This window comes from Barbatula barbatula (assembly GCF_947034865.1).
Source record: "Barbatula barbatula genome assembly, chromosome: 25".
Classification (NCBI taxonomy): domain Eukaryota; kingdom Metazoa; phylum Chordata; class Actinopteri; order Cypriniformes; family Nemacheilidae; genus Barbatula; species Barbatula barbatula.
The window spans coordinates 572185-585995 of NC_136788.1; the positions used below are offsets into that span (position 1 = coordinate 572185).

Below are 13811 nucleotides of genomic sequence, written 5' to 3' on the forward strand. Positions count from 1 at the left end.
CTTGCCCATCTTGCCCATCTTGTCCAGGTCACCTTACCCATTCATTGATATTTTAGGTTTTAAAATGTTTTATTTTTTATTCTGCATTTTAACTGTGGTAAATTATCATGAAAGTTTTTTTATACCAAAGGATCATATAAGATTGTAATTTCGAACAATTAAATGATCAACCCCAGGTTAAACAAGGGGAAACACTGTTACCGATTTGGTCATTTAAACAGTTGGTGTTAAGTCAAGCCCATTTCTCACCACTGATGTTGTAGGTGGAGGAGTTGTTGTCTTCAGAGGAGCAGGACTGTTGATGATGGTAGTTGTGATTGTTTCGACACTTGTTGCTGCTGCTAATGATGATGATGATGATGATGAAGATAACGATGATGATGACGATGATGATGATGATAACGATGATGATGAAGATAAAGATGATGATGACGATGATGATGATAAAGATGAAGATGTGAATGTGTTTGGGGCAGGTGTAGATGGATACGGGGCTGTAGGGGTGGTTTTTGCAGAATTAGTGTCTGTGTTTGCTGTAGATCGTGCTGTATTGGGTAGAACTTCAGTAATTGCTCGAGTTGTTCTTGTGTGTTTAAATGGCATGACAGTGTGAACGTCTTTGTTGGTCTTTGTTGAAGTCAAGATTCTGGCCGAAGCATTTGTCCATGTGCCATCAGTGTTTGATACAGTTAAAGCGCTGGTTGAAGTCTCGGTGAACGTGAGATGGACATCTTCCGCATGAGAACTTACAGCGCTGGCGGTGGACAAAACCGAAGGCTCGGCGTCCCCTGTAGAATGTACCGTGCGAGAAACGAGAGCCTCATGGGTCTGCTCCAGCACATCTGAGGTGGACGTCTCTGTCGGGTGGTTTGGGTTTTGGCTTTTTATTACCTTGAGAGCGGTGGAGGACATATCTGTAAGGTTACTCGTTTCAGAGATTGTGCTTTGTGTTTGGATTGTTCGAGTGTATCGATCTTTTAGGTCAGTCTCAGCAGTAACCGTTATGAGTTCATCTGGACCAGTGGTGCGTTTAGTCCTGTGGTGGGTCACAGCTCGGCTCTGAGTTATGACAGGAACGGTCCAAGTTGTGTTTTCTCTTGTGGATCTAAACGTTGAAACTATTGGTGGATCTGTTGATAAAATGAAAGAACAACATGTTGACATGCTTCACTGCGAATTAAATACTGAATGTGTTTGTTTTCCAGAGGACAAATGTAGTACTATTGTTTGAGCTGAAAACCAGCAATAAACATTCCAACGAAAAGAGGCACATCTGACCTTTGTCAGGACACAAAGACATCATCTCTGTTCTCCCGTGTGAGTTAAATGTGATCATAGACCAGTTGGAATATCTTTGCTCCGAGCGAACGACCAGTCGTACACCCTGTTTTTTCAGGAACATGGGTGTCTCCGCAAGGCCAAAGATGCCTCGGCTGTCGTAACACCTCCAGGCAGGGGCCGTGTGGCAGTCGCTGAGTCTGACCAGGCGCGTGTGTCGCGGGACAGATGTTCTCTGATCGGCCCACAGACATCTGGATGTGAGCGTGTGCTTGAGTCTCATCGTGCCGGTCCAGCTCCAGTGTTGAGACAGATCAGTCTCATCACATGTCTTCAGGATCACCACATCTCTGGTTGTGCTTAGACATAAGCCCTTATTACTGTGAGCGATCAGAAACCCACCTTTCAAGAAAAAAACATTATCATTTACACAGTCAGACAAACTCCGCAAACAGCTGAACAACCAAACACATAATTTCAAAATGTAAATGTAGATCAGAACAAACATACAGTATTTTACTTTATGACATTATAGAGGAATATTCCATTTGTCCATTTTAAAATTTTGAAAATAGAAAAAACCCTAACCCTAACCTCCTGTCCATTAAAACATTAATATACTATAGACATTTGCATTGTAAACTATATTCTCCACTATCACTCGCTCCGAATCAGCCAGGAACCTCTGATTCATATTTGATGAACAGCTGTCCTTCAATGATCAAATTGCAAAGACAATGCGATCATGCCGATATGCCTTATTTAACATTCGTAAGGTTAGACCCTATCTCACTGAGCATGCGGCACAACTCCTTGTCCAGACCCTGGTGATCTCAGAGTTGGACTACTGCAATGCTCTCCTTGCTGGTCTTCCTCCAAAGGCTATCAAACAACGTCAGCTGGTTCAAAACGCAGCAGCACACCTCATCTTCCAACAGCCCAAGAGGGCTCATGTGACACCCCTTTTCAACTCTCTCCACTGGCTACTGGTTGAAGCCCAGATCAGATTCCAGTCACTGATGTTTGGCTACAGGACTATCACTGGATCTGCACAGGCATACTTTGACACACTACTACACTCCTACACCCCATCAAGAACCCTGCGTCCAGCAAACCTGCGGCACCTTGTAATGCCTTCTCATAAGGGCGTTAAATCTCTTTCCCGCTCATTCTCCTTCACAACTCCTTCTTGGTGGAACATTCTTCCCAATGCGGTCCAGTCAACCACATCTCTCACAACCTTCAAAAAACTTCTTAAAACACACCTCTTCTGTGAATACTTGACAGACAAGAAAGAAAAAAAGAAAACACAAATTAACCCTCTTCTCTCAACAGGTAGTGGTCTGGCTTTTGTTGAAACTAGTAACTTTGTATTAACAGCTATTGTACTTTGCTCTTTGTATGACATTTCGCTTATTGCTCCCCGAACTCTTTGTAAGTCACTTTGGATAAAAGCATCTGCTAAATGACTAAATGTAAATATTCTGTGTAATATTGGTCATTTTACAGGAAGAAGTCATATACAGTAATATACTGTGAATGAGCAGCGTTTAAAATGCAACCAATGTAATTCATACTAAGAGTTTTTGTTGTGTTTTCTTGTAAAACTATCTAAACATTCTTATATCAAGAAACCTTTAGTTGACAAAATAATGATCTAAGATATTTCTATTGCTTGATGAAATGAATGAAGTTTGTTAAGCAAAAGGTCTAAATTCAAGTAAATTTTTCTGACCCTGTTGGCAGTTTTTTGTGCTTGATTTTAACATAAACTTGAATCATTCTTATATTATTTTCATAAAACAAAACATCTTAGGTTTCATGACAACCATGCTTAGTAAGAAATTCATTTTTGCAGTGAAGAAGAAGTTGATTTTGAATGATGCGCATAAGCACGGCCTCTAAAACCGTACTGCTCTAGTTTATCCATTAACAATTTATGATCTATGGTATCGAAGGCTTCTTTTAAATCAACAAAAACACCCAAAGAAAAGTACTTTTTGTCTAATGCAGATGGTATATAATCCACTTATTTAATATCGGCCATCGAGGTCGATCGACCACTCCTGAATCCATATTGATCGTCACTTAATATCTTACATTTTTCTATGACGCTATCAAGCCTCTTCAGAAAAAGTTTTTCCAGTATTTTTGAAAATTGGGGTTATAATGAAATTGGTCTACAATTTGAATATACATGACTGTCACCACTCTTATGAATTGGAATAAGTTTTGCAATTTTCATCTGGTCTGGAAACACGGCAGATTTAAAAGACATATTGAAAATATAAATCAGGGATTCTAATATTGTATGGATTATATTTTTACATTTACATTTTTATCCAAAGCAACTTACAGATGAGGAAACATTGGAAGCAATTATAACAACATAGGCAACAAAATACATAAGTGCATCAAACCTAGTCCATTAAAGCCTACCACAGTATACAAAGATACAAATAGTGAGGTTAGTATTTTTTAAAAAATTTTTAATAAGATGAAAGGTAAAATAATTAGGTTAAATCAATCAGCGACGTGTTGACGGAAGAAATGCGTTTTCAGGCATTTTTTAAAGATGGTAACAGAGTCTGCTGATCTTGTAGCAGCTGGTAGATCATTCCACCAATGTGGAACAGATCCAGAGAATGTACGGGAGAGTGACCTTTTTTCCTTTTTGGGATGGTACCACTAGTCGTTGTTCCTTTGCAGACCGCAGTGATCTGGCAGGAACATAGATCTGCATTAGCGAGTGGAGATACGATGGTGCAGATCCGGTGGTGGTCTTGTAGGCGAGGAGCGTAGCTTTGAACTTTATGCGGGCGGCAACAGGGAGCCAGTGTAACCTGATGAAGAGCGGAGTTACATGCACTCTCTTCGGTTCACTGAAGACCACTCTTGCCGCCGCATTCTGGATCATCTGGAGAGGTTTGATTGTGCAAGCAGGAAGTCCAGCCAGAAGCGCATTGCAATAATCCAGTTTGGACAAGACAAGAGCCTGGACTAGGACTTGTGTAGAGTGCTCTGATAGGAAAGGTCGAATTTTCCAAATGTTGTAGAGGATGAGTCTACAGGACCGGGTGGTGCTGGCAACATGACTTGTGAGGTTAAGCCGATCATCGATTACCACTCCCAGGTTTCTGGCTTTGCTGGACGGTGTAATAGTTGATAAGCCTAGTTGAATGGCAAGGTTGTGGTGAATGTTTGGGTTGGCTGGGATCACAAGCTGTTCCATTTTTTCAAGGTTCAGTTGCAGTTGATGACCCTTCATCCAAAGCGAGATGTCAGAGCAGAGACCGCCGGATCGTCCGGTTGAAATGACGAGTTGTGTGTCGTCCGTATAGCAGTGATAGGAGAAGCCATGCTTCTGAATGACCGAGCCGAAGGATGTTTTAAGTAGTTCCCTTTCGATATCTGTCCAATTGGTTGACCGTTTATTTTTAAAACCATTCACAATCTCCAGAATTTCATTTTTGGTTATGTCAGACACATACATGGAGGAGGAGTTCCTACTGTTGTATTCACGATTCTTTATGTTTTTAGTTTTTGACACTCGCGTTTGTTATTTTTTTTTTATAATTTTGTTTAGTACTTTCCAAGTTCCATGCATATTTTGCTTTTGTTGTTCTAAGAGGGTGTAAAAATTTAGTTTTTTACTATTTCGTATAATAGTTACCAATTTATTTATATATTTTTTATATTTATCTTCCGCCTCAATAGTTCTTTTTTTATCAAATTTCGCATATAATATGTTCTTCTTTTTGCATGAATTTTCAATGCATTTTCAATTAGTTATCAATGGCTTTTTTGCTGATTTGGTCTCTTGGTTTTTAATCAACTTCATAGGGCAATTAATATTATACAACTCAGTAAATCTATACAGAAAAGTGCCACATTTGCATCACTTTCTGTGTAAACCTCACACTAATTTTGGTTACTAAGATCGTTTTTGAATTCGTCCATATTTTTTGCCGTTCAACTTCTTATAAATGTATTAATGCTATGGGATTTGTTTTTTCGTGTAAACAAATGTGGAAATATTGCAAACACTGGCAAATGATCAGTAACATCCCTAATAATTAAGCCCCCAGCAATTTTTTCCTCAATTCTGTTGGTAAAAATGTGGTCTAATAGTGTTGCTGTTTCTGTTGTGATTCTGCTTGGCTTGTCAATAAGTGGACATAAGCGATTGCTATACATTATATTTATAAACTCAGAAGTACCTTTAAAGACTCGTTGATTAAGTAAGTAGCAGTGTACAAAACATCTTGTGGAGAATTAGTGATAAACATTTGATATTTCAGTGTTTAGTCGAGCGAACTATTGACAAGTCAATCAGATAATAAAGTTGATAGACTGTGGAAGATAAAAAGCATGGACTGATAACTTGAGTGATTGATCAGAAGTGTGTTCGGTGCTATCAGTCCACACACTTCATCATGAGATCCAGCAGTGCCAATAGAAATGGACTTATGGAGCTTAATACAGACATAAAGAAGCAGCGTAAGAATCTCAACAACACTAACAATCATTCTTGGTTTGTTTAAAAACAAGTCAAGTCAAGTCAAGTCAGCTTTATTTATATAGCGCTTTTTACAATTTTCATTGTTACAAAGCAGCTGTACAAGAAAACATTGACTATAAGTAAAACATAAAAGGTTATGGAATTCAAAACACAGGTCAAATATCAGACACACAATAAATTCCTATATGCAGTGTTAATTAAATTAGACTACCAAATTCTAGCAGCCCCCCCGGCCAGGCAAAACAGTGCAAAACAGTATGCAAACGGTGGCGAGGAACCCAAAACTCCATTGGAGGAGAAAAAAAACCTCGGAGGGAAACCAGGCCTAACCAGGGGATTCCAGTTCCCCTCTGGCAAAAACTGCAGCCTCTGCACAAGCTCAACAGTGCTTGCACAACAAGGCAAAAATAAAAAAAAAATAGATTTACAATTATCATTAATAATCTAATAGTGGCTGAAGTTTTGTAGGGACGTCACTTCCTTCGTCCAGCATTTGTCAGGTCTAGGAATGGATTGAGCCCTGCCCGCTCCGCTCTTGTAACCTTGGAACAATGAGACAAGACTGGCTGAGAGTAGAGTACTGTTCTGCACTCTTTGATGCAACAAATGCATCAGTTGTTATTGGAAGTGTCCCTGGTTCCGGTTGATCTAACTAGTGCAGCCTAGATCTTTGAAATACATATATTATGATGAAGTAGTGTATGCAAGATTAAAAAGATGCGTCTTTAGTCTAGATTTAAACTGACAGAGTGTGTCCGCCTCCCGGACATTGCAGGGAAGACTGTTCCAAAGTTTAGGCGCTAGATAAGAAAAGGATCTGCCGCCTGCACTTGATTTTGAAATTCTAGGTATTACCAACTGACCTGACGCCTGAGAGCGTAGTGCACGTGATGGACTATAATACGTAAGAAGTTCTCTCAAGTAGTGAGGAGCTAGACCATGCAAGGCTTTATAGGTAATAAGCAAGATTTTAAAGTTTATGCGATGCTTTACAGGTAACCAGTGCAAGGTTGACAGAACCGGGCTAATATGCTCATACTTTTTTGTACGTGTAAGAACTCGAGCTGCCGCATTTTGGACCAGTTGGAGTTTTTGTAATAGGCCTGCAGGGCAACCAGCTAATAGTGCATTACAGTAATCTAGTCTTGATGTCATAAAGGCATGTATAAGCTTCTCCGCATCTGATGATGACAGCATATGACGTAATTTAGATATATTTTTAAGATGGAAAAACGCAATCTTACAGGTGTTGGCGACCTGGTTCTCAAATGACAGAGTACTATCGAATATAAAGCCAAGATTCTTAGCTGAAGATGAGGGTTTTATGGAACATCCATCAATAGTTAAGCAGTATTCTTGGTTGTTACGTAGGGCGGTTTTCGGGCCGATAAGTAACACTTCAGTTTTGTCCGAGTTCAGTAAAAAAAAATTGCTACTCATCCACTTTTTTATATCGACTATGCATTCCACTATTCGATGGAATTGCTGTGTTTCGTGAGGCTTCGAGGAAATATAAAGTTGCGTATCATCAGCATAGCAGTGAAAGCTTATTCCGTGTCGCTTTATTATATCTCCTAGGGGTAACATGTATAATGCGAAGAGCATAGGCCCTAGTACTGAGCCCTGTGGTACACCGTACTGGACTTGCGATTTGCGTGATACCTCATTGTTTATTTTTACATATTGGAAACGGTCGCATAAATAAGATCTAAGCCATTTCAAAGCTATTTCCTTAATACCGACATCATTTTCAAGTCTATGTAGGAGCATACTGTGGTCAATGGTGTCGAATGCAGCACTGAGATCTAGCAGCACCAATAAGGAGATACAGCCTCGGTCAGACGCCATAAGCAGATCATTTGTAACTCTAATCAGAGCAGTCTCTGTACTGTGATGTGCTCTAAATCCAGACTGGAAATCTTCATTAATCTCATTCCTTTGGAGGAAGGAACATATTTGAGTTGAGACTACTTTTTCCAGAACTTTAGATAAGAAAGGTAGATTCGAAATAGGTCTATAGTTAACTAGTTCTCCAGGGTCCAGATGGTTTTTTTTGACAAGGGGCCTTATAACAGCCACCTTATATGCTTTAGGCACATGTCCTAATGTCAGAGATGAGTTAATAATGCTAAGTAGAGGATCTATAATTTCTGGGAGCATCTCTTTCAGAAGATTTGTAGGTATAGGGTCTAGCATGCATGTAGTCGATTTAGATGATCTAATGATTTTCGATAGTTCATCGTGATCTATAGTAGAAAATAAACATAATTTCTCCTTAGGGGTGCTGTAGTTAGTCATATGTTCAGCGGGTTTCGCATCTGGTTGCATAGTTATAATTTTCTCTCGAATATCTTGGATTTTATTTGTGAAATAGTTCATAAAATCATCACTGCTATGCTGGTATACAGCATCAGAAGTCGCTGACGATTTATTTTTGGTTAATTTAGCCACTGTATAAAATAAAAACCTAGGGTTATTTTGGTTTTCTTCTATTAATGATGAAATGTAGGCGGATCGAGACGTTTTTAGGGCTTTCCTGTATTTTTTTGTACTATCCTTCCAGGCAGTATGAAATACCTCTAATTTAGTTTTCTTAAAGTTGCGCTCCATTTTTCGTGCCCTTTTCTTTAGAGCCTGAGTGAGTTCATTATTCCACGGTGTCGGTCTGTCATTTTTAATCTTCTTTAAGCGCAAGGGAGCAACTATGTCTAGCGTTTCCGAGAAAGTGGCATTAATATTTTCAATGGTAAAGTCAAGATCTTCAACGTTATTACTCATGCTAGAGATTTGAGACAATTCAGGCAAATTATCAAGAAACGCACCTTTTGTAGTGGAAGTTATTGTTCTACAATATTTGTAACTTGGAGTTTGATTTGCCACCATTGGGTATTGAAGCAAGCATGATACCAGATAATGATCTGAGATGTCTTCGCTCTGCTGAAGGATTTTAACATCGACCACGTTTATACCGTAAGACAAAATTAAATCTAAAGTATGATTACGAAGGTGAGTAGGTCCTGACACATGTTGACTAACACCCATGGAGTTAAGAGTGTCTTTAAAAGCCATTCCTAAAGCATCTGTATCATTATCTACATGAATGTTAAAGTCACCAACAACAAGGACTCTGTCTGCAGACAGTACTAGTTCTGATAAGAACCCACCAAATTCTTTAATAAAATCTGTGTGGTGCCCTGGAGGCCTATATACAATAGTCAGAGTAAATTTTAAAGATGTTTTGTCCTTAGTATTAGGTATTGATGCATCAAGTACCATGACTTCAAAAGAATTGTATTTAGGATTAGACTTCTGGGAAATGCTAAAAGAGTTACGGTAAAGTGCAGCAACACCTCCCCCTCTGAGGCTCGTGTGTATAATAGTAATCTTGGGGGACAGACTCATTTAAAGCAATATAATCATCTGGCTTTAGCCATGTTTCTGTTAGACAGAGCATGTCTATTTTATGATCTGTTATCATATCATTAATAAAAAGTGCTTTATTAGAGAGAGATCTAATATTTAGCAATCCGAGTCGTAACAGTTGATTATCTGTATTATGTTCATGTTTAGTTAGTTTAACGTTAATTAAATTACCCTGGAGAGGTTTAAGCATTATTTTATGTTTGCTAATCCGGGGGACAGACACAGTCTCTATTTTATGATGTTTGGGAGAAAGGATTATTGCATGTTGTGTATTCTGTGACGTGAGACGGCAAGCAGACCGTTGGTTAAGCCATTCAGTCTGCTCCCTGACCTGGGCCCCAGTGAGTCAAGTTTTAGCATTAAGACTATGTGCCATATTTCTAGACAGTAGAAAAGCTCCAGCCCAGGAGGGGTGGAGACCATCACTTTTCAACAGGTCAGGTCTGCCCTCAAAACTCTTCCAGTTATTTATAAAAACAATATCATTCTGCAGGCACCACTCAGACAACCAGCCATTTAGTGATGATACTCTGCTATGTATCTCATCACCACGATAAGTGGGGAGGGGGCCAGAGAATATTACAGTGTCTGACATCGTGCTTGCGGGCTCACACACCTCTTTAATATTATCTTTAGTGATCTCCGATTGATGGAGTCGAACATCATTTGTGCCGACGTGAATAACAATCTTACTGAATTTACGATTAGCCTTAGCCAGCACATTTAAATTTGACTTGATTTCCGGCGCTCTGGCTCCCGGTAAACATTTGACTATGGTGGCTGGTGCCTCTATGTTAACGTTCCGAACAATAGAATCACCGATAACTAGGGCACTTTCAGCAGGTTTCTCAGTCGGTGCGTCGCTGAGCGGGGCAAACCTGTTCGAGACTGTAGTCGGAACGTTTGAGTGATGTTTTGACCTGCGACTACACCGTCTCACAGTCACAAAGTTTCCCAGCTGCGGGGGTTGTTCAACCGGAACCGAACTGTGCGCGCTAATATTGCTCGCATCCAAAGTGTTTTCTAAGCTCCTTACATTCTTACTATCCTCAGATAAAGATTGGATGCAGTGCTGTAGAATCATAAACAAACAAACAGTGACGGAGTGAACCAATGCTGATCATAATGGAGACTTTCACATCCAAATCTCTCTTCATTCTCATTAAGATCCTTGGTGGACATACGTATGACAGAAGTCAGTTTGGTTTGTAATAATCAATGTTTGTGGAGTTCTTCAATGTGTTCATTCATGTTTGATGTCATGCTTTTCATTCCTCTACAATGTTAGAATAGGGTTTTTACGTCAATGTTTCAGATTGTTTTTCTGAGAGCCTTCTCTGTTAGTTTGGAGTGACAGTGTAAGATGATGATCTTCTTGTTTTGTTTCAGCATGTGTAAACATCAGAAATAGAAATCACACGTCTTCAGATGACAATCAGGGACTTGTTGTCCATCAGCTGAAATGAATGGCTCGAGCGGACATCACCGCATACGATATATGAGAGAAAATGACATTCTTTAGAATGACATTGTTTTTAACAAACATTATACAATGCTTACCAATGCCATAGAAACATGAACCTATATCAACGTTTAATGACAAATCAAACTATTGGAATGTACATAACCAAACAATCATCAAATCAATCATTCATAATGTCTGTTAAATATGAACGTAATAGATACATGTATGTGACGAACAAATCTGAACCTCAGAACGGTCTAAAAAACAACTTGAACAAAGCAGAAGATAATAATATAGAAACAGCAATACTCACAGAACGCAGAAAAGGGCTGCAGTGTTAATATGAGAAAAAATAGAGTTTTCATGTTGGCGTTGTGTTGCGGCGTGTGCGTGTGATTTCAGAGGACAGTTTGAGAGTGAACGCTGGAGGAAATTCTCTTTCAGGGGAAGGAAAAGTCACTGACCACCATTTCCTTCTATTCAACAGAGTGAGACTGAAGGCACGCAAACACTCACACCAACACCAATATTACCTTCACGTTGAATATACTGTATATAATATTCATGTCTGTTTGTGAACAGCTGTAGTGTCACCTCATACTGAGCTACATCTACACTACAAGACTTTTCCAATCTGAACAGATGTTTTTGTAAATGGACGTCACACACTTGCAGACTTTTGGAAAGTTACAGATAGACGCACACTAACTGATCAATCTCCAGACTGATAATCTGCACCAAATCTCTGCAAAAGTCTTGTAATGGATTTTTGCCTTAACTCCTGTATATTGTTTAATGTCTTCACATTTTTTTACAGCAAAAGTTTTCTTGTTAATCAAATATTTCAACGTTATAATTATTACTGCGCTGAATATACTTTAAAAAAGTCAGGGCACAATATACTGTATAAGTGTATTTTCACTGCACTATAATGTGTTTTAGTATTAAAGGCGGGGTGTTCAATTTCTCTTAGCTGTTGTCGTTGTTTAAATCACCAAAACAAACACACCCCCCCTCTATCATTGGCTTTCGCCAGCGTTCGGCTCGACTCATGTCCGTCCTGTGCACTGTGCACCTCACTGCTGATTGGCTACAAGATTGTTTTGGTACTCAGACCGACTTTGTCTAAACAAGCGTCAATCAGAAATCTTACACCCCTCCTTAAACTGAAATGTTCGTCAAATAATGTCAAAATCTCATGGAAATGTGTACGTGGTGGCAGATTTAGAACTTGTACATTTGAGTAGGAATTGCTTTGGCGTCAGACTACATTGATGTACAGTACGCATCAATAATGCGATTATTTCCAATACTCCGAGTAAGGACTTAATCACAGTGACATTGTTAACATGACATGTGAATGCCTCTTTGCTCGCCGTTTACATGAAAGTTGTATTTGTCGGATTATACTATAACACAGAGCACAAAGTATGCTCTAGGGAACAGTATAAGGTGTGTGTTACTGGCTCTCGTTTTAATATATTCACATCAAATGCTAATTGTTTTCATAGTTATTCAATGCTGTGATCAATATAGAAATACAAGGACGTGCACAGGCATTTTCAGGCAATTTTCAATTACACAAATAAATTGTTTATTTTGCACAAGACAATAAACTGTTTTAATTATTTTGGTGTTATTGGGACACCAACAATGACCTTCACATTAAACTGAAAAAGGCAGTTGGTGCTAAATGTGTTATTTTACAGGACAAAAAAATAAGTAAAACACACTGCAAAGAATGATTAAATACAAAAATACAGCAGCTTAACTAATTATTATTATTGTTGTTGTTGTTGATAATTACACTTACTGTACCACACACGCAGACAATAACTTTGTTTCACATTTGAGGGAGGACTGTTTAGATCTGTCGGCATACACAACATATAAAACGGAAAGTTATTAGATGAGGAGTCTGACATCAAACTGATCAAGTAATTGTTTACGGCACTTAATGTACTGTTTAATGTTGAGATGTTTGTCTATTTTGCTTTCATGTCTTCTTTTGCTCTAATGTAAAGCATATTTGCCTTTTAGCTTTGTGTAATTCCTGTTGTGGATTGGTTGTGAGAGGACGTCCTTTTACACGTGCATTTTTAGTCCTCATGACCCTCTGTGCTTTCACCTTGATAAATACTGCAATTATTCATTTGAGTGCACCAATAAGTTTTTATAAATGTTTTGAATAGACCTCCACTGACGTCCTTCACACGTCACACAACACCCGTTGGAAATCTTTAAATGAAAATACATGATCAAGTACAAGGAATGTTTTTTACATTTATGACTTGAACAGCCATTTTCAATTATTTTCATCATTTTATTAAAAATAAATACATTTAAAATCTGATATGTGATAGTGAAAAAGTTCAGCAAACAACAGTCCTGAAGCCATGACGATGTGGCGGCTTGCATATGGAGGTACACTAAAGATTTAGGAAAGTTACCGACTACGCCACACCGGGGCCTCTTTCCGGGGAAAAGAGCAAGGCTCAGAGGTTCATTATATCAGGGTCAGGTATCAGACATGTGTTGAGTATAAAACAATAGAAAACGTTTCGGTTACGTATGTAACCTCCGTTCCCTGATGGAGGGAACGAGACGTTGTGTCGACAGAATGGGGTTTGACTTGAGAACCTACCTTCTCTGACTGACTTGAACAGGCCAATGAAAATTGGCGAATGAAATTTGCATGCCGGACTCCGCCCCCGGATATCCGGGTATAAAAGGGAGCCGGCGTGCCGCATTCATTCACCTTTTGTGCTGAGGAGCGAGCAGGTGAAGTACACCTGGGAGAGGTCATGGGCCATTGTGTGAGAGCCATTCATGAGAAGACATCAGACGGAACCGCCCTGTGGGGGGGTTACTACGTGTGGAGCACTAGGCCTTGTTTGAGTCACTGCTAGAGCTCAGAAACAGGCCAAGGGAGGCAGGGCCGCTCCGCCGGGCCCGCCGCCGAGGAGCGCTTAGTGACGGATGGAATGCCTACTCTTCACCCACGTGGGGGGAAGAGGGGAGGCTATATAGCGCCGCGTCTCACCTAGGGAGGGGCGCTATCGCAGGCGTACGCCCACCGGCTGCCGGACTTACCTGGCGGTGTCTTGTAAGACTCTGGCTGAT

The 13811-nt window shown here is 39.6% G+C and overlaps 1 protein-coding gene across 2 annotated transcripts in view; it reads right to left on the reverse strand.

Annotated features, from left to right (window-relative positions):
- Positions 1 to 11106, reverse strand: part of ptprbl (protein tyrosine phosphatase receptor type B, like) — a 41226-nt gene extending 30120 nt beyond the window's left edge. The window contains exons 1-3 of one of the 2 annotated variants that reach the window (XM_079450466.1): positions 11002 to 11106; positions 1279 to 1680; positions 250 to 1130 (exon numbers count right to left, since the gene is read on the reverse strand). In XM_079450466.1, the coding sequence (XP_079306592.1) occupies positions 250 to 1130; positions 1279 to 1680; positions 11002 to 11053 (1335 nt within the window). In that variant the 5' untranslated portion in view covers positions 11054 to 11106. The remainder of the gene's footprint in view (positions 1 to 249; positions 1131 to 1278; positions 1681 to 11001) is intronic. The other variant, XM_079450467.1, reaches the window with a different exon arrangement.
- Positions 11107 to 13811: the final 2705 nt, after the last annotated feature.